Raw genomic sequence first — 20,007 nt, forward strand, 5'->3', positions numbered from 1 at the left:
TGTCAAGTTTACGGTGTGTTTTCTGAGAGACTTTGGCAAGCAAATGTGTTGAAACCAGAAGAGGATAAGATGGTTTCAGTTCAATTGACACTTGAACTGAAATAACTAAAGTGAAAATACAGTGACCACAGCTATATTTAGTTAAAGACCCATAAAAATATAGTTTTGTGGCATTAGTCCATGTCTGTTAGCCTTTAGGCCGTCTAGCTGTTTGTGATACCATTGTCAAATTTTGCAGGTTCGAATAATATGTTTAAAATATAACACTTTAACAGTTTTGAGATACCAACCTCCTGCCATATGTTCTTGGACTTTTAATTCTTAAAGGATTAGTTTTTTTAAAATGAAAATTAGCCCAAGCTTTAGTCACCCTCAAGCCATACTAGGTGTATATGACTTTCTTCAAGATGAACATAATTGCAGAAAAATAATAAATATCCTGACGCATCCGAGCTTTATAATGTCAGTGATAGGGATCAATGAGTATGAGCTGAAGAAAGTACTTCCATCCACATCCATCCATCCATCATAAATATGTGCTCCACACGGCTCCGGGGGGTTAATAAAGGCCTTCTGAAGCGAAGCGATGCATTTGTGTTAAAAAAAAAAAATCCATATTTAAACAAGTTATTAAGTAAAAAAAGTATTGAAGTCACGTCAGTTACACTTTTTCCGTAAGTTGAATAGGGAAGGCGTAGGACATAGCGTAAGCTTTGTGAACGGCAAGAGTTTTACACTTTCTGCGTACGTTGAATACGGAAGGTAGGCTCGTGCGGAAGCTAGATATTTTACTTCATAACTTGTTAAATATGGATTTTTTTTTTTTACACAAACGCATTGCTTCAAATCAGAAGGCCTTTATTAACCCCCCGGAGCCGTGTGGAGCACATATTTATGATGGATGGATGTGGATGAAAGCACTTTTTTTAGCTCATACTCATTGATCCCTCTCACTGTCATTATAAAGCTCGGCTACGTCAGGATATTTATTAATATTTCTGCGATTATGTTCATCAGAAAGCAGAAAGTCATATACACCTAGAATGGCTTGAGGGTGAGTAAAGCTTGGGCTAATTTTCATTTCAAAGTGAACTAATCCTTTATTTAATTATTTATTTATTATTATTATTTTGTATTTTTGAGCCAATCAGCGGAGATAAAATTACGTGAGAGAACTGGCAAAACAAATATAATGAAATATTTGCGATTTCTCTTCCTTGCCATTTTTTTCTTTCCTTTTCTTTTGTATTTTGGCAGAGTAGAAAACAACCAAACCAAATATGTATTTGATTGTTTATTTTTGGGGTCAATGGTTTTTTTCACATTGATACAGTCAAATCATCCGTTTAATTACTTTATGTACACAAAACATGGGTGGAAAATGTCTAAGCATCCAGTTCTAAAATTGATTCTGAAATCTTGTAAACAAGGCACATGTACAGTTGCCAGAGTCAAAACAAAATGATTAATGAATGAATGTAAATACATATGCAATTATTTTGAAACCTATTTTAGAACTGCTCTTTTTTTTGTGGAGCTGGTAATTTAGTGTAGCGTCTAATATGACCTTCAGGTCTAAACTGGCTGTGTTGACCCTAATAGTAATGATAACAAGAATAAAACATCATTAAGTTGTTTTTGTCTTAGCTTGGCAGTCTGTTTTAATGGTTTGTTTCCAAATGCCTTGGCTTGACGTGTTTTTCTGAAGGTCTACTACTTCACAGACAAGTAAAGACTGAATGTAGCATGCTAACTATGCACTTTTTTTGTAGTGCCATTATTTTTTTTGCATCATCTCTGAGTAAACCTTTACCTGCAAGGTCTATTTTTTCTAGAATAGAAAATAAATTTCATTGTGCTGTTTTTCTTTTACTAAGTAACACAACATGGTCATTAGCACTAGTCATCTTTTTGACCACCTCAGTCTTGCTATTTGTAAACGTTAACATGCATAGACTACTCATCACATGGGCTAAAATCTGGGCCGTGTGCTTTCTTTCACACGACTTTTTCTAGCAAACTAATTTGTATTAACATTTGGCACCATTGCTCTGGGCTATGTTTGAAGATAGGTTTTCTATGGTTTCATGAATTGATCACATCAGGTCTGAAATAGAACAGAACAGAAATACTAAAAACATTGTTAGAAAAAAAAAACAGATTTACTTTTAAAACACAATAGTTTTGTTATTATGTCAAATTTCTTCATCGTCCTGGACACAAAAACCGTTTGACAGTGATGAGGTCGATACAGTGAAGCTCTAAATTTTTTTTGACGTAGGGGAGACATCTTAAAAACACATTTCAAGAAAAAAGATAATTAACATACATTTATAAACACTCTACTTGTATATTTCAACAGTTTAAAAAAAAATATCACAGAACAATGTTTTGTTTCTTAATGTGACGTATGACTCAACATGGTTTGGTCCACACATAAAATGTTTCTGAACTAAATTTAAAAATGTATGTTTTTAGAAAATAATACATTATAGCACCCTGTAAGGATGGCAAAAGGAAAAATTGCGTTCATTGTGCCGTAACTGTTCTGTATGGTGTTTAGCACTTTTGTTGAATTTGTTTTCCAATCAACAGAAAATATATAGTATTTTCCATCATGCTATTTATATGGGATATGATGTTCTTGAATGACAAACTAAGTGCCCAAAGGTATCAGTTCAAAGTATTTAAGCTTTTCTGTCATTCAGATCTAGAACATCCCTCAAGCTACTGCATGCTAAATGGAAGAGCACAGTGTGAATTTCTACTGCAATCTCGCCAAATATCTCTTCCTTCAGCACTGCTGTATATGATCGTTCAGACCGGAAACATGTAGCTATAATTTCTGTGGCATCCTATGAATACTATTCCTGTCCTGTTGCCATCTTGTAATGAAGTCTTGATTTTGAGGGAAGAAGGCGCCCGAGGTGCCTAACCCTACAGAATCTTTCCTTCAAACAAACATCAGTTACTTACTTTATCTATAAATCCTTCTGTATTACAGTATCTAGAGACTTTGTCACAGTTTTAATGCACTCGAACTAATGCCTTACATTATTACACTTAGTTCGTGAGTTATATAGTTTGTACGCTCAGTTGTTACTCTTGTAGCAGTAGACGCCGTAGAGTTTGTGCTTCTTGTCTGGGAATCCAGAGAAGCGTACGGCGGCCTCTGTGGGACTGCAGCGCCTGCGTGGTTTTGAGATCGGGTACCGTACACTACCGTCTGCCAGCCAGCCTGCATCGCAGCGGTCGTAGCCCAGCAGCTTCCATGCTGCGTACATCTGACCGACTTTGGCAATCTGAGCGCCATCCTTTTGACATGCCTGCACTGCCTCGTTATACGTAAGCTTGGAAGGGTGTATCAAATAATAGAAACGTCCTGGAGAAAAGAAAAGGGAAATATGTTTATTCTCAAAGCTGGTTACAGTCAAATAATTTGCATTAGAGATTCTTTGCATGGGTGAACTCATACATTATGTATTACATCAATTGCATTACATTTTTTAGAGTTGCTAGCCTGTTTCAAATGTCTTTTATCAAACAGTTGGAAAGAACAAACCTTTGTAGTTAGAGGTGAAACAGAAGACATCATATCTATCTTTTTGCTTGTCACGCATCCCATAATTCCGCACACCGGGAATGGTGTTTTTGCCTCCACATGGCTCTCTGGGTTTGGTGATGGGGTATTGCACCGACCCGTCACTGAGCCACCCTGCATTGCACCAATCCAACCCGTCTCTCCAGGCATCGTACAGCTGGTCGAAAGATGCCACAATGGCATCCTGGTCTCTGCAAGCTTTCTCAGCATCAGGGAAGTTCAGGTTGTAACGACCCAGTCGAGGAAAATACGGAAACACAATACCTGTAGAAAGCCGAAGACCAGAAAAGGTATGAAATTGCATCATTTCATAATATAAGTGCTTAAAAATGCTCCCTGATTAGAGAATAATGTGTGTAATCTGGCATTAATCATATTCCTGATTGCTAAATCTATGTTTTTTCCAATGCACCATCTAAAGTAAATAAAATTTTTGATTTATTGCATGCAACTGAACTGATGCCAAGAATGCAGAGAGCAAGGACCAAATGTCCCATTATTTGGCACTGATAGCTCTTGTGTCAGGATCTTGCTGATGGTCTAGATTTAAAACTTGTTCTAGTCTGCATTATAAGACTATTGAATAGCGTTTACATGGCACACAGTGTGAAGAGAGTCAGCACAATGCTATCTTATAGCTAATTGGCTTGAGGAACAGCCAAGGATGTTGCATAAACTGTTTATAGAATTGTGTGTAATATTCCAAAAAATTCAAGCCAAGTCTCACAGTGGTAATGTCACTTTAGCAACATTTTTCCATGCACCACCAAAATGTGGCAATTTCAGAGGCTCACTTAAAACCTTCAGAGGTTATCGTGTTAGAAAGATGCAGAAGATGAACACTATGTAGATAGAAAACAATTTTGGTAATGGTAAAGTATGATACTTGCATTAACACAATCAATTGACTGCTATCAAAGATATCTAAAAAATATGGTTTTAGGAAAGATTATTGTTTGGTGCTGGTGTACATGGTTCACCAGCAAAACTTCGCTGATGAAACTGTTTTACCCAGTAAATCTTGCTAGTTAATCCAGATTTAAAATGTGGTAGTGACACCACTACACCAGCATCTAAAAGATCCCATCATCTTTTCTCCAGGGCGAGACTTTAGAAACAACATTAAAACTTCCCAAATGACCTGGTGTTGCATGACTAAATGTTGCTAGAGGGACATTTCCTTGAGATTGTGTAGGAAAAACCAGCAAGATAACATAAATCCAACATAAAAACCAGCAAGATAACCTAAATCCATGTTTTACCTTGCAGGTCAAGGGATACAACTGCTGTATCATCCTCCAAGCCATCAATGACTTCACACTTATATTTCCCATAATCCTCTAGAGTGATCTCAGTGATAACCAGTGAGGCATCATTCTCGCTGGCAGCCTGAAGGTGCACGCGGCCATGGAATCGACCATAGCTCTTTTTGTGGAAGCCCATAGCTACGAAAACATCGATTTCCTTAAGATAGTCTGAAGTCATTTTAGTCCATTTAATCCTCAGTTTGGGATTTGGTGCAGACGAGGGATCCCGGTTGAACTTGCATGGCAGTGTGGCGTTGCCTCCACGTTGTGAGATTACTTTGGGTTGAGCTGTGTCCACTGAGAGTCGGGGGCCATTTTCTAAAAATCAAAGAAAGAGATATTCAGATGTTCATTCAAAGAAGTAAAGAAATAGACACAATAATAATGCAGATTGCAACTGATTTAATAGACATGGCTCTGATTTGTTTGTCCCTGTTGCATTGGTTAGTGTCAATAACTTAAGGCGTTTCACAAAGTTTATAGCGTGAATCTGTCCTTGTCTTATTGCTACAGGCTGTTGTGGTTATGCAAATACATGAATCATCATGTTTGCTACATTTCTTAGAAATGAAACTCCCCTACGTGTTTATGACAGAAACTGTGCACGCTCTTCCAATGAAGACACTCCAGTAGGTGTTGCTACTCTTGCAACCATTTTGGTGCACATATAACTATAATGTTGGCCAGTTTTTTTCTTAAATCCATAATCCCAAAACTAAATTATTGCACTTTTGTATCTATTGTACCTATTTATAGTTTAGAGGATGGTTACACTGTATGATAAGCTTGACAAATCTGGTTCTCATAACGGTTCAAAAGTGGTGAAAGGATTTGCTGAAGACATGATTGGAGAATGTCGTCCAAGGTAAAACAAATGTTTTCATTTTTAAATAAATGTTAGAGGGATTTATATGTCAAAATAACTCTCCCGTATTCTTCCCCATAAACAGGGGGGTCAGATAAGGATCAGAGTTAGACTTGGACTGTCACAAACAAGTTCTCAACAACACCCTGATGGATCTGTTGAAAATCTGCAAGTTAGCCAGTCAGCAAAGACACACTACAGCTGAACTGCAGATGAATTCAGCTTCTGCTAAGGGAATGCTTCTCTGTCAAAACGTCAACCAAACACTGAGTACAGGCACTGGCACATTGTCCTAACCAGGTGCAATGCAACAAGTTTCCATCTTTAAAAATGTTGAAAGTCTCACAGGATTCCAGATTTTTGAACAAATGTGATTTCACTGGTGGCTACTTTGCATGATTCAAAATAGAAAAAAGAAATTAAACCCAAGCTACCAAGTCGTGCTGTGCATTTGATGTGGCTGTTTAGGTCAAAATGTTGCATTTTTCCTGGTTAGGACACATTATGGTGTTTTTATACTTAAAAACACCATAATTAATGATAAATTAACGATACTTAATTTATCATTGTTCTCACAAACTAATCTTGGTTATTTTGCATATGCAGACAGGGAGGCTGATACTACTATAATCAGATCTCAGCATGAGTAAATATGGAGCTTATCAATTATTTAACACTTGTAGTAAGTAATTCCAGCCACTTTGCGTCCTGTGATGGGAGCCAGAGGGTTTCAAATCACCTAAGCCCAATGAGCCCAACACCCAATGAGATAATTACGGTGAGTGTCCCTGTTAAGAAATGCTGGAGGGGGAACACCATTTAGGGGATGGGCAGTACAACCCCCTCTCTATCTCTCTATACTCTGTTTCTACAATTTACTTTCACACACAAACGCACCATTTTCCATCTCTTACCTGAGATGTATATGGTCCTGTAGTGCTCCAGGTCACTGTATGCCTCATCAAAGTTGTCAGCTCGGCTCTCGGAGAGGACCAAGAGGAAAAAAAGCAGGAAGGTCATCTTGATTTATAGCACCGGGGGGTTGGGAGGAACTTCACTACATAGAGAACACAGGAATAAGGGCTGTCAGACAGTGTGCATTTTACAAAACCATTTATATTTTAATATTATAAAGGAGACATTCACAGTTATATTAATAGGCTTTATGGAGTTTGTGAGAGAGTTCAGTTTTTTGTGACTTGCACCAGATCACATACACGTTTCCATCTGCAGTAACTCCCCAGTGCAGTGCTGTCACGCAGACCCAAGTGCACACAGTGTCCTTTTCACCACATCGCTCAGAAAGCCACTCACACAAATAGGACAGCTACAGAAATAAATGACTAGGACTGTTAAACTTTTCACGCATGCATAAATCCCAATTAATACTAGTGCAATCCAACTGCAAGTGCTGCAGGACTGCCTCCTGTACCCTTCACCTTAAGAGGCACTGAAGTGTGAGAAAAGTGCACTTAAGATGCTCGCTACGGCACAAACTAGCACAAAACTTTGCAGGCATACTTCTAGCACAGATCATCTCCCTACAGACACCAAGCTCAGAAAGGACTTACCATCTTACGGAGCGTGTGCTCCCGGTCACTAGCGCATGTGAGGACAGCTACACAAAAGATCAGGATTAGAAAGTGTGTAGACTCCTCTCTCTCTGCAGTCACTCTGATTGATCCGCTTTTTTCTTCATTCATTTCAGAGTGCTGACGCACTGAGGTAGTTCCTCTCTACTGCAGTCAGCAGAACTGCTCTGCAGAGTAGCCAACCCCCCCAAACCCAGCCTGCAAACAGTCATTACGCATACCAGGAAGCCACGCTGATAACAGTGAGGACTCGCAGATGCAGTGCCCTCTCCTGTGACAGATAAGTTACCTTGGTACAGTGAGCTTGCTCAACTGTGACAAGGTAAAATCATATGGGTTCAGTGCAGGAGTCCTCTGTTGCAAAAAAAGAGACAAAATACAGTGCAAAGGAGCTCTAGGCATTGTTTAAAAAAAGTAATATCATGCATTAGGCAGGGGCTTGGTGGATTCCACATGGGTCTGCTGTGCTAAATTGCCCTACGAGGCCATTTTATGGCACAACTGTTACGGTTAAAAGAATTCGTTCCCGCCCAAATGACCCTAAGGCCTTTTTAGTGTAACGACTGTCAAACATGCTCTGTTTTGCAGGCTGACGGTTAACCAAACACAGACCGTTAACTCTTATCCACACTAACTGTGCTGTTGACAGAGAACAATGTTACCAACCACATTCCTTTATGACACTCCATTGTATACAGTGAGGTCAAGCGCAGGGAAAACAATCCATGCCTTGAATTTTTAAATGTGGGTAAACGTCCTAAACGCATAGACTGCAGTTGATCAGAAAACAGCAATGGTTTAGAAACAGTGCCAGACCACCAGCTAATTCACTTAAGCATCACAAGAATCTTAGTCTTGCACAACTTGAGAACTTATCTCCTTGAAAGAGGCACTGATTCTGCAATTGCAAAATGTCCCTCGTTGTTGAAATCACTTGCTTCCAGAAACATATTTGATTGGTAAATTGGCTTTAAGACAGTACAGTTTAAACAGTGACTCCATACTCTTACTTAACCTTGTACTACTCTTGTTTTTGTATGTTTAAGCCAGGGTGCTGTTACTACCTTGACATTAAATCCTGATCTTTGAAGTAAGCATTGCCAGCTTCATTTGTTGTTTAACAACAATGCCAATTTTTCAGTAATCATGCTCAAAGTCTTTAAGCAGTATAATAGTTGCCTGACTAGGTCACTTGCAAACTTTTAGTGCAGTAGAATACGAGAAAATAAGCATGGCATCATCTGTGAAGAAAATAAATGACTTCAACAATCTGAGGTCTGGGACAGGTCCTGATCAAACATGCTTGTTTAACTCGAGCACAGATTGTCCCAGATTGTTTCTGTAGAACTTTCCAATCCTCATTTGGAAATCCCTTTTGAAAGATCCAAACCCTTCTTTTGTTATGCTTTTTACTGAATGATGTAAAGTGTTTAGTTAACTGGGCTTTTTAGTATGTGTCTATTAGTGTCATTGTAAAGTGATGTTTGATAGCATGGGCTCTGAAATTAACTTTCCTGATGTAAATAGTACTTTTTAATGCATTGGGTTTGGCTCCTAAAAACCTGATTTCAAAGATAAGAAAAGATTTGCATATTTGAATAGAACTAAATATTTACAGTCTTTACTTAGAACCTTTGTTATAAAAGTCTTTTGTTAGTACAAGAAAATATATTGCTAGGCACGTCCAGGTTTGGAGACTAAACGTTGACAGTACACAAAGTTTGACTACACAATGGTCATTGGAAATAGAGTCGACACAACTTGGGGGGCATTTCATTATGTCACTCCTCAACAACTCCTACTGGTTTCTGAGCAGCTATAAAATTCAGGGAGATTATGGATTCTTTTTGGCCAGAACCTCATTCCCTCTTTGACCCCATTCCCTAATGTGCCAAAACATAATCCCTTTAGTGGTTGATTTGAGTAGTCGTTGCTGATCATTTGGCTATTCCTTTCCTCATTTGGCAGTAGATCCCAAGAAGTGATAGTGGTTGTGTTTTTTCACGTTCATTTATTGAGTGCCAAACATACATAGCAAATATAACTTTCAGTGATCCTGCATTATGCTACTCAACCTAATTTTAAGAAATTTATTCTTTCAGAAAGCACTGCAAAGTATAATTCCAGTTTGTCAAAGAAATGCAATACATTTTTTTTTTTACTAATAATGGGCCATTATATATAAGCCAGACTGATTAATCTGTCAATATTTGGCCATTTTAATTAATCTGTTACCTAAACTTAGAGCACAGAGATGTCCTTTAGCAATCCTGATAACAACTGATAGCAATAATAGAGAGTGCTCTAATTTCAAGGTGAGATAAATGTATACGCATGTTAGATAAAGGTTGTGTTTGTTAAATGGGTTAATTATTCTTGCCAGGAAAGACAGAGATATTTGAATGGCCCAAGGCAGTAAACCTGCTGAGTCCACAGTAAACCTGAGCAGATGGCAGTGGTGATTTTCAGGTGAATGCAGAAACAGTTCAACACATAAATAGATGCAGAGTAAACCTGTGATTTCAATGACTCATGTTTAAAGCTTACGTTTGATTCTACAAAGCGTATCGTAACCCTTAATCTCCATAACATCAGTAAGAGGACTGTTCTTACCCTTCAAACGAGGCGCTGTCTTTGAAGGCCACACAATCTCTCTGCACTAGACATTAGACCGACGACAGTGCATGAATGGAATCCTAAAACCTCTCATTTACAGTGAAATCAGGCTTATTTTCAATGTCTGTCACTCAGTCTGCCTAAACGTCCTGTTTTAGTTACTGAGGACAGTTTTACACTAAATTTAAATTAAGTCCTGAAAAAGAAGTTTAAGCTTTACCACTTAATGCCAGCATTAACACTGCAAGCGCTTGTGATGAAATGCTTATTGAAATCACCATGTCCTAACGTTAAGATACATTTAGTTATAGTAACACCGTGTCTACACCAGACGCGAGCGGCGTCATGTGACAAAAGACAATAGAGCCAGTTATGATCAGTGATGTTGTCTACACTGGATGTGGCGCGACACGAGCAACAAATCTCCGACAGTAATCTGATCCCTCATTCTATTTATGACGTACTGACATGAAGGACAAATGCTTTGCAACGGGTGCTTTGCCGCGTCCAGTGTTGACAGGTTTTAGCTGTTGCGACGCGAGAGACAACGGTTGCGTCCGGTGTAGACACGGTGTAAGATATCTGTCTTTTGCTGGGTTCAGACTACACAACATTTTTGCTGATAGTCACTGTCAGATTTTGTGATTTTGGCTCCTAAATTCTTTTCGTGTCATGGACAACAAACATGTCAGACTACACGTTGCTTCCTGACCAATCATCGCTTGCCGTCTTTAATGATGTGCATGATGTCATTGAGAAGGTGGAATTGTGTAAACAAACAATGCCAACCGACGCGGCATGTTAGCTTAATGCTAATTCCAGTACTCATCAGGTTGCTCAGGTGCCTCCACTATCGTTCGCCAGCATTTATCTTTTTTCACTCATGATAGTCCCTCGAGGAAACATTATAAAGGCAGGAGTATTGTTGCCATAGTTCCATGAACCTTTCCTCCATTGCATAATTCCAGCTAGCAGCACCAATACCATCTTCTCTCTTTTGTTTCACCATGTTTGAAAGCTGTGTATGGAAGAGCTTCTGTTCTCCTATTGGTCAATGTCACAGATGTGATGGAACTCGCCTTTACGAATCAACACGACACCCTACAAGGGATCGTGCCAAAATCGGGGTGATATTGTGAAGTCTGAACCTGGCATTAGAGCCACATTGATTTGTTGTTTTTTTAAAAGATATTCCGATAACAAAATGATTCACTCTGTTTGAAATTCCTAACCCTCTTAACTATTTTAAATTGTAATTAAATACTGTATAGATTCGATGTTTTCAGGCAACACTGATTGAATTTTTTGCTTTAACTTGTGCATTTCATTTTCCAGGCAAATCAACCATATTTATTTCTAAACAGTACTGAAAGACCCACTTACATTTCTGGTGATTTAGCGCACTAACATATCTAAGACTGGCCCCATTGACGGGGGAATTGGACAGGCCATTATGCAGTCTTCAGTATCCAAAGCACCACTCCCAAAAACTTAAAGAGCCGTGTCACAACATTTAAAATCTTTCCATGTGTTTTCTCTAGGGTCAGGCGTGTGTTCGACCTCCACTCTCTGCAAGCACTTAATAAAGTGAATTTGTTTCATAAACTCTGTTAGTAAGTCAAATCAATTTGTTACAGGTGTCATATGCAGCGTATTTGTCATGAAAGTTAATTACTACACATGGACATGGTTTGATAGCCTTATTTGCATTCTGTGAATTAAAGAAATAACTGACCCAAACAAAAAAATGCATTCATCATTTATTTATCCTCATGTTGTTCCAAATGAGTGGGATTGGAATGCCATGAGGGTGAGTATTGTGTACTGAGTTATAGATGTGTTAAAATGGAGTCTATTAAAATATTCGTATATTTTACATTATTTAGGAAACATTATGCACAGGTCGGAAAACAGTTCAGCCATTCATAATGAACAATAAAGTGACACTTTGTTCAAAATAATACAACGAAGCTGTCTAAGAACCACATTTAAAACTATTTTGTGATATGAGGCAAATGACAAAGAAATACATTTTCTCATAACATTTTACGATAGGGTCTCATTTGTGAACATGAGTTAATGCAATAGCTAACAAAATCTAACAATATAAGCAATATATTTTTACAGCATTATTTTTTGTACTAACAAAGATTAGTATTATTATTCTCCTCTACTTTTAAGTATCTTGTTGGATAAACACAACCCATTAAGCAACTTTTTTTATTGTCTAATACAACTGTGGTCTTGGACGTTATACTGACACCTGTTGCTGATAATGCAGAAACACGCAAACTTTTATTGGTTACTAATGTCATTTTAGAAATATCCTGTTTGCAGGTGTGTTTAGCTGGTCATGTGATCTCAACATTTCTAGGTCACTCTATTGACTTCCACAGTATGGAAAAAATAGTATAGAAGCCAATGGGGCCCATCAACTGTTTGGTTACTGACATTCTTCAAAATATCTTGTTTTGTTTTCAGCAGAAGAAAGAAGTTCATACAGATTTGGAACAATTTAAGGGTGATGACAGAATTTTCATTTTTGGGGGAACTATCCCTTTAAGTATTTTCTGCTTGTAGCTATATTTCTAAACATTTTTTGTCAAGTATTAGACTTTAAGTGGAAAATCTTACTGCATTTTTCAAGCAAAGTTCCAGTTTCATTCATGTTTCATTAATTTAATAGGGAAAAACGGCAGTTGTGTAAATATAAACGTTCATTCCGCTTGTACCTGCTCCTTACTGTTCTGTTATATGTTCCATGTTCGTTTAAGACAATGTACCTCCTATTCATAGACTCCAGCATGAGGAAGGGCTCTGTGCTCAGTGCATAAAGAGCCTTTGACTTGGCGGTACTACCTGGGCGTGTTAACAGGGGTGCTCATACCGACTCCAAAAAAGGAATCGTAAGGCGTCACTGGTGGACAGCAGATGGGCTTTTTGATCGGGCAGCAGCAGGTAGCATTCTTGAAATCAACAGCCAGTTACTTAGGCAAAAAACTGAGCCTGTTACTCTTGGATATGTCTATTTATTTGAAAGCTAAATACTCCGTACCACAAATAAACTCTTAGTTTGAGAAAGAATATTTTCTTCTAGCTGTACATGGGGTGAGTTCATGACAGTCCCCTCCGTCCGGCATCTCATTAGAGTTCTGTGGGTTTTGACGTCACCCTTGCACCACCTTAGCACACACAAAGAGTCCTCAGTGCTGATGCATAAACTACAACCGTCTCTACCGCATCTTCAACCAATCCACACATTGCCTCGACAACCCGGATACTCTCCCACACCCTAGAGTTAGACTTGCTATCCTCATCTCCAAAGTGATACCATAAATGAAAAATTCTGAAGAGAAAACAAAAGGAGAAAATACTATCTAGTTACTCCAAACAATAGGCTGTGTTTGAAATGAAGTATATTGAAACATTCATTAAAACTGAAATATTCAATTGTAAGTGTCCTCAACAAAGGTCAGCCTGCAATCTCAGTCCAAATAGCATTTTTCAATCTCAGTATTGGGTTTTATTTTATTTTGATATTCCACTTTAGACATTCTACTAACTATAAGTAACTTTGTAACTACATGTCAATTAGAGTATTAGAAGACTGTTAGGTTAGGGTTAGTAGTTACATGTAGTTACAAAGTTACTTATAGTCAGTCGAATGTTTCTTGGGGGACCATCAAAATAAAGTGTTAGCATATATTAAGCAGATAGTAGTCTCAAAAGGCATGTATTCCTGTATTTTAGCCCCTGTTTACATCTAGTATTAAGATGCGTTTTGGTCGATTGGATCACAAGTAGATGAGGGAGACACATTCCTATTTATACTTGGTGTTTTAATCCGTCTCGCTTTCGACCACTTCTGATTTATTTGTGAGGAGGGTCTATAGGTGGGTAAATGTATGGGTTTTTTCAGATCTTTCGATCTAATGGACAAAATAACCTAGCATAATTTACAATTGAGCACGAGCAGAGACGACGGAAGTGTGTGAGTGTATGTTAGAAATCAGGAATGGTGAGAGAACATGGTACATGGAACGTTTTTCGTCTTCAAGCCAAACTTGGGTCTTCAGCCGACAAAGTTTAAATCCCGCGCTTCCCATAATGTTTACGCATTAGGTCAGTAGGCAGTCTTTTGTGACTGTTCGAACGCATTTGACCACATGAGCGTTTACACTACGAAAGCAATCCAGTTGAATGTGTTTTCGACTACCTCTGGAAGTGGTCAAAAGTGGACAAGCTCAAAACGTTTTAGACCCCATTTACACCTGTACTTAGCACTGTCCACTTGTGATCTGATTGACCAAACGCACCTTAATACCAGGTGTAAACAGGGCCACAGAGTGCCTGATGTCATCTACCCTTTTGAAAGGCAACACATCCTTCACTAGTTTTATAGCTTGATGCCATAGGAGAATCTTTGTAAGTTACATCGAGAGCTTTTATAATGTCTAAAGAGCATAGTGACTCAAGATCTCAATACAATGAAAAATGGTTCTTCATAACAAGATGTTCTTTGCTAAACCTAAAGTGCAGCAAATAACCACTGAAGAACATTCTGATCTGCTGAATAGATCTCTATGGACAAAAACCCACTGATAGTTTTATTCAAATATAATTAACAACACTGGTCTAAGCATGAAATGAATGTTTAATGAGATAAAACAGACTCTGAAGTGATGCAAGACATTAACCTGGAGGAGACCAGGGGTGAAATTAATTGCATCACCCCAGGCCACCCTCCTCTACATCACTGCACTGTGGAGAATAAGGACGAAAGGTCACTTGGAAAATCGGCTGGTTTAATGTGCTCTGGCAACCATGTGAGGAAAAGGTCGGAGTTCAACCATGGTGATCACAGACCACTAGACGTATCTTTGAGAAAGCTGGCGACATAACCTTCAGATCTGCAGCCAAACAGCTTCCAGACAGATCTGATTAACCACCGCTAAATAGCAAACATGCATTATGCCAACAAGGTAGTATCTGCTGAAACAATGGTGTTACCACCTTAAAGACCAGACAGACTGAAAGGAAACTATGCAGTTGCATTTGTATACGCTTGTACACTATTAGAATGTCATACATGACATGAATATATGAGAGTGCATTTGTATATAGCTTCTTTTCATGAGGTGTTGTTTCAGCTCCAGGTCTGTCTATATATAACTGGGGTAAGAAAATTGGGCAAAGTATCACCATAGTGGCTCACTGAAGCTCAAGTTTTAAGGTTGCTCCAAACCGATAGATGGCAAACTCTGCCCTCCATGCAATACAGAGTGCTTCATTCATGTGTCAAATAAAGCCATGCATTATTAATTTATACTTTTACACACTCTTGGCCCCTAATATTTGTTTAACCATCTGTTCCTTCTCAGCACTTTTGCCTGTATTGAAGTGGACCCTCTGTATGTGCCTATGTTGCCTCGTAAGAACATTCTGTCAATGCACGGACTCAACAAGGAAGCTTTTCACTCTGCCAGAATGTGGGCTACACTTGTTGGTCTCTTTGGAGCCAGGCTGTCTCATAATTCATTGAGAAATAACAAGGGGAAGTTGTTTGTGTTAATGTTAATGGGAGTATTCATGAATTGACTCAACTGCTGGTAAACCACTAAACAGCTTTAGGAAGACATGAAGATAAAACAAATTCATTTGAGGGAGAGATTGAGACCGAGATGTAGCCATTATGAATGCAATTACAGCTTTGATTAAACCTCAAAAGATTGCCAAATCATAATAATACTGAAAAGCAATATTGTTAATCTGTAAACAGAAAAAAATGGCTTATTTAAATGTTTGCTTTTTTTGAAAAACATTTTATACCATTGTAAACAAAATTGAATTACTCAAAAATAAACTTGGAATACTTGATTCTTGTCACATGACAGCAAAATGGCTTAATGCATTATTATTTTAGGCAAATATTTAAAACGCAATAGCTTTACTGTTTTTAAGAAATAATATAAAGCTTATTCTAAAGTATTTATAATATATATTTTTTTATTTTAAACATTTAGATTTTTTTTTTCTTTAGCACATTCTGCAGATAGTTTCATCACAGACATCTTTTTAAACCATCAAAACATATGAAAAGAGATGTATTCAAGTAATGGTTTGTATAATTAGCATTTTAATGTATTTTTTGAGCGTCACGTCATTGACCGTTGTCTCAAAACTCTTGTTAGAACAAACATATTTACGAGCTTTTACGATTTACGTAAAAGTTTCAGCGTTTTTCCAAAATAACACGATAGGCTAAAACCATATAACAGACGTTTATGAATGTAAATACTATGCAGACGGTTACTAACATGAACATCTTTTCTGTTCCACAGGTGTTTTATCCGTATCGACGACATTGATGCGTCGCTAAAAACAGGGTAAATGAAGAAAGGATGTGTAGTGATAGGCTCTTACCTTATGGAGCAGAGCTGTGCGTCCTGCTGAATGATCTCTGGTGGGCTCCAGCCTCAGAACTGCTAGCAGATTTTTACACACGTCACAGAACAAGGCAGAACCCGCGGGAAAACACAAGCGCGTTCACGGACAGTAAAAGACAGAGGTGCTGACAGAGAGCGTCATCAAGAATAAAGTTGTGTGTATATTTGTGTACACTAATATTATGTAAAATGTATTAAAAAATATTGTATTTCTTATAGCCTGCTTTAATATTCCGTTTTTAATAGTATTAAGGCCTATCAAACAGTATTGAATATTAAATGTTTCTTGTCAGTAGGACAGAAATCATCACATACTTTTGAGGAGAACATGTCGCCTTCATTATTCAGATTTGTTGTCAGTCCATTTTCCAAGTGCTTCTTATTCAAATATTGTCTTTTATGCTCCACAGAAGAAAGAAATGCAGGTTTGGAAGGACATTAGAGTGAGTAAATGATTCATTGCTTTGTAAACTATGACTTTAAAGGGACAGTTCACCCAAAAATAAATATTCTGTCATCATTTACTCACCCAAGTTGTTCTAAACCTGTATGAGTTTCTTTGTTCTATTAAAGGGTTAGTTTACCCAAAAATTAAAATAATATCATTTATTACTCACCCTCATGTCGTTCTACACCCGTAAAACTTTCGTTCATCTTCGGAAAACAAATTAAGATATTTTTGATGAAATCCGATGGCTCAGTGAGGCCTCCATTGCCAGCAATGCCACCGAACCTCTCAAGATCCAGAAAGGTACTCAAAACATATTTAAAGCAGTTCATGTGACTACAGTGGTTCTACCTTAATATTATAGAGCGACGAGAATACTTTTTGTGTGGCAAAAAAACAAAATAACAACTTTTCAACAATATCTAGTGATGGCCGATTTCAAAACACTGCTTTGAATCTTTACGTATCATTTGATTCGAATCAGCGGCAAAGTCACGTGATTTCAGCAGTTTGGCAGTTTGATACGCGATTCGAAACAAATGCCCTTTAAACACAAAAGAAGATATTTTGAAGAATGCTGGTAACCAAACAGTTGATGGACCCCATTGACTTCCTCAGTATGAAAAAAAAAAAAAACTCTCTTTAAGTATAATGTGTTTACTTATATATATTTTCTGTAATTATTTTATATCTTTCATAAACACTTTTTTCATCATATAATCATCTGAAGCCACATAAATGTCCTCTCTGTATGTTACCAGATATGGTCAAAATGAATAAAGGATTGCATGTGGTGGACATAATCTTGAACTTTTCCTTTTGATAGAATTTGGAAAGCATGCAGCCTAATTTGGTAAAAAATCTTAAAACATCATTTGTAATATGCCCATGCCCTTCATTTAGTGAAAGCACTCTTGAATATCTTCATTGCATAAAGATAAGGTCGCAAATCTATTTTTGGTGATTTCTTTTAACAGTCTCTTGCAGTGTTCTGGCACCATTAGTACATTTCTCTTTTCCACCTTACGACATTTTTAGCTTTAGAAGGAAATTTTCACCCAGCCGGTTTGCCCATGACAAAGTGTTCTTTCAGTAAATGTTTGAGAGGTAGGCTAACTACAAAACATAACATAATTATCGCTCAAGGATGAATGCAGAATAATTTCACTCTGGACATACAGCAAGACAGGTTGCCCAGTCTAACAGTGATCACATGTCTGTTTATGTGATCCAAAATAGTCTCAGCTTTACAGCTGTGAAATTTCAGTATGTATTACTTTTGGTCAGACAGAAATTATTTTTATGAAGTCTATATATTCCACTTATTTCTTCTGTTCTTTACAAGGCATTTCAGACTTACATATTCTTTAAAATGGCATGTAAAATACACTGTTGTATTAAAATATATTCAAATGTACATGAATGCATTAGGGAAAGTATACTGTATATTTAGTATCTTTATGATGAAACTGTAAACTAGAAGCGGGCGGTTTTTGGCTTGATTGGCAACACTTGATGCCAAAAGTCTGTCTCCAGCACACTGGTCTTATGTCATCAAGGCAGCTGATTCTCTGACCAAAGGGTAGAATATGACATTCTTTAGATGTTTTGGTACTTGTGTCACTTCTGTGTACAAAAGACAAGATGTCTTATTTTGAAGTCTTCATGATATAACAGCAAAATTACAGGGGAATTGTTTTAGTTGAAGTTATGTTGTGTTCATTTTAAAGCATTGCCCATGCACAGCCAAAAGTTGGCATAGTCCTAAGTGGAAGGCCATAAACACAAGAGAATGCAAACGCTGAGCCTGTAAAAGTTCAGTCCACAGGGAGATGAACTGACCACTTCTCTGTGGGGTTTATTGACTGTGGCATTCAACCAATTACATTATACCTCAATCCACTGTATGTTGTATCCAAAGAAATTCCAGGAAGTTTTAAAAAGGAATGTTGTATTTATTGGCTGTTTTAGGCAGCTTAGATTATGGTTATTTGTAACAGAAAATACATACAAGTTGAGTTATTAAACAGCAACCACCCAAATCAACCGCAAAGCAATAGAACAGCTTTGCTTTGAGGAGGTGACTACTCATATCTAGTCGTTAAGCTCATTTACAGACACATTGAGAATGAGGTCTTCTGGTACTTTCCATTTCTGTCTATCTTTATAATTCTCCATTTGTATAGACGACCCAAAGATTTAAAGGGTTTGTTCACCAAAAAAATGTAAATTCTGTCTTTTAATTATTCTTGTGTCATTCCAAATCCATAAGACTTCCATTCATCTTCAAAACACAAATGAAGATATTTTTAATGAAATCTGAGAGCTTTCTGTGCCTCCATTGAAAGAAAGTCTATTCACCCAAAACTCTGATGCTTCAAAATGTTCATAAAGAGATTGTAAATGAAATCTATATGAATCGAGAGGTATAATCCAAGTCTTCTGAAGAGACACGATCACTTTATATGATGAATAGATTTAATTTCGGCTTTTATTTAGTGTTCAGTGTTTTCAACATTTAATTTCGGTAATCGGAAGCTCAGCTTGACGCGTAAGCTTCTTTTGAGCTTCCATAAGAACCAGTGAGGTTTGTTCTCGCATTTGAATTAAATGTGCTTGGATTTCTTTTACAATCTCTTTATTACAGAGCCCTTAAAGGGACATGGTGATGGAAAAAAATATGAGATGGGAGGAAAATTTGTATGTCAATGCTTTCTTGCAAATGTTTTGTGTTCCCCTGAGAACTTTGCGTTTACTCGCAAACCTTTTGAGTTTCTTTGGGTAACCCAAAGGTTTTTGGAAGGGAATGCAAAGGTTTTGCAAGTAAATGCAAAGTTTTTTGGGGAATGCAAAACTTTTGCGAGAGAACGCAAAATAATATTTCTGTCATGACAACTCTCGGAGTGTTTGGCATGGTAATGAATATGACGATGTTGATATGTTTGGCCTTGGTGGTACAGATCTGCTACGCTGCTGCTGCAGAGCAAGTACAGGACTTGCTACTGCCAATGCATTCACAACATGCTGCTGTGAGCAAGTAAGACATGCTGCTGCTGTACACATAGCATACATGAATTACCCATAGCAGATCTATGCAGGTGGAGCTGGGGAAGGTGGAGGGTTACTGAAAGC

General features: G+C 37.7%; 1 protein-coding gene across 2 annotated transcripts; it reads right to left on the reverse strand.

Annotated features, from left to right (window-relative positions):
* Positions 1–1,281: 1,281 nt before the first annotated feature.
* hapln1b (hyaluronan and proteoglycan link protein 1b) lies at positions 1,282–16,549 on the reverse strand. 2 transcript variants are annotated; one of them, XM_051907813.1, is made up of 5 exons: positions 16,405–16,549; positions 6,688–6,830; positions 4,864–5,226; positions 3,563–3,865; positions 1,282–3,382 (listed from the first exon to the last, which is right to left on the reverse strand). In XM_051907813.1, the coding sequence occupies exons 2-5, from the start codon at positions 6,791–6,793 to the stop codon at positions 3,093–3,095; spliced, it is 1,062 nt and encodes a 353-aa protein (XP_051763773.1). In that variant the 5' UTR covers positions 6,794–6,830; positions 16,405–16,549; the 3' UTR covers positions 1,282–3,092. The 2 variants fall into 2 exon arrangements, with proteins under 2 accessions (XP_051763773.1, XP_051763772.1); XM_051907812.1 differs by lacking the exon at positions 16,405–16,549 and adding an exon at positions 7,345–7,610.
* Between the last annotated feature and the right edge of the window lie 3,458 nt (positions 16,550–20,007).

Source organism: Ctenopharyngodon idella, chromosome 10 (genome assembly GCF_019924925.1).
Source record: "Ctenopharyngodon idella isolate HZGC_01 chromosome 10, HZGC01, whole genome shotgun sequence".
In the NCBI taxonomy this organism is placed as follows: Eukaryota; Metazoa; Chordata; class Actinopteri; order Cypriniformes; family Xenocyprididae; genus Ctenopharyngodon; species Ctenopharyngodon idella.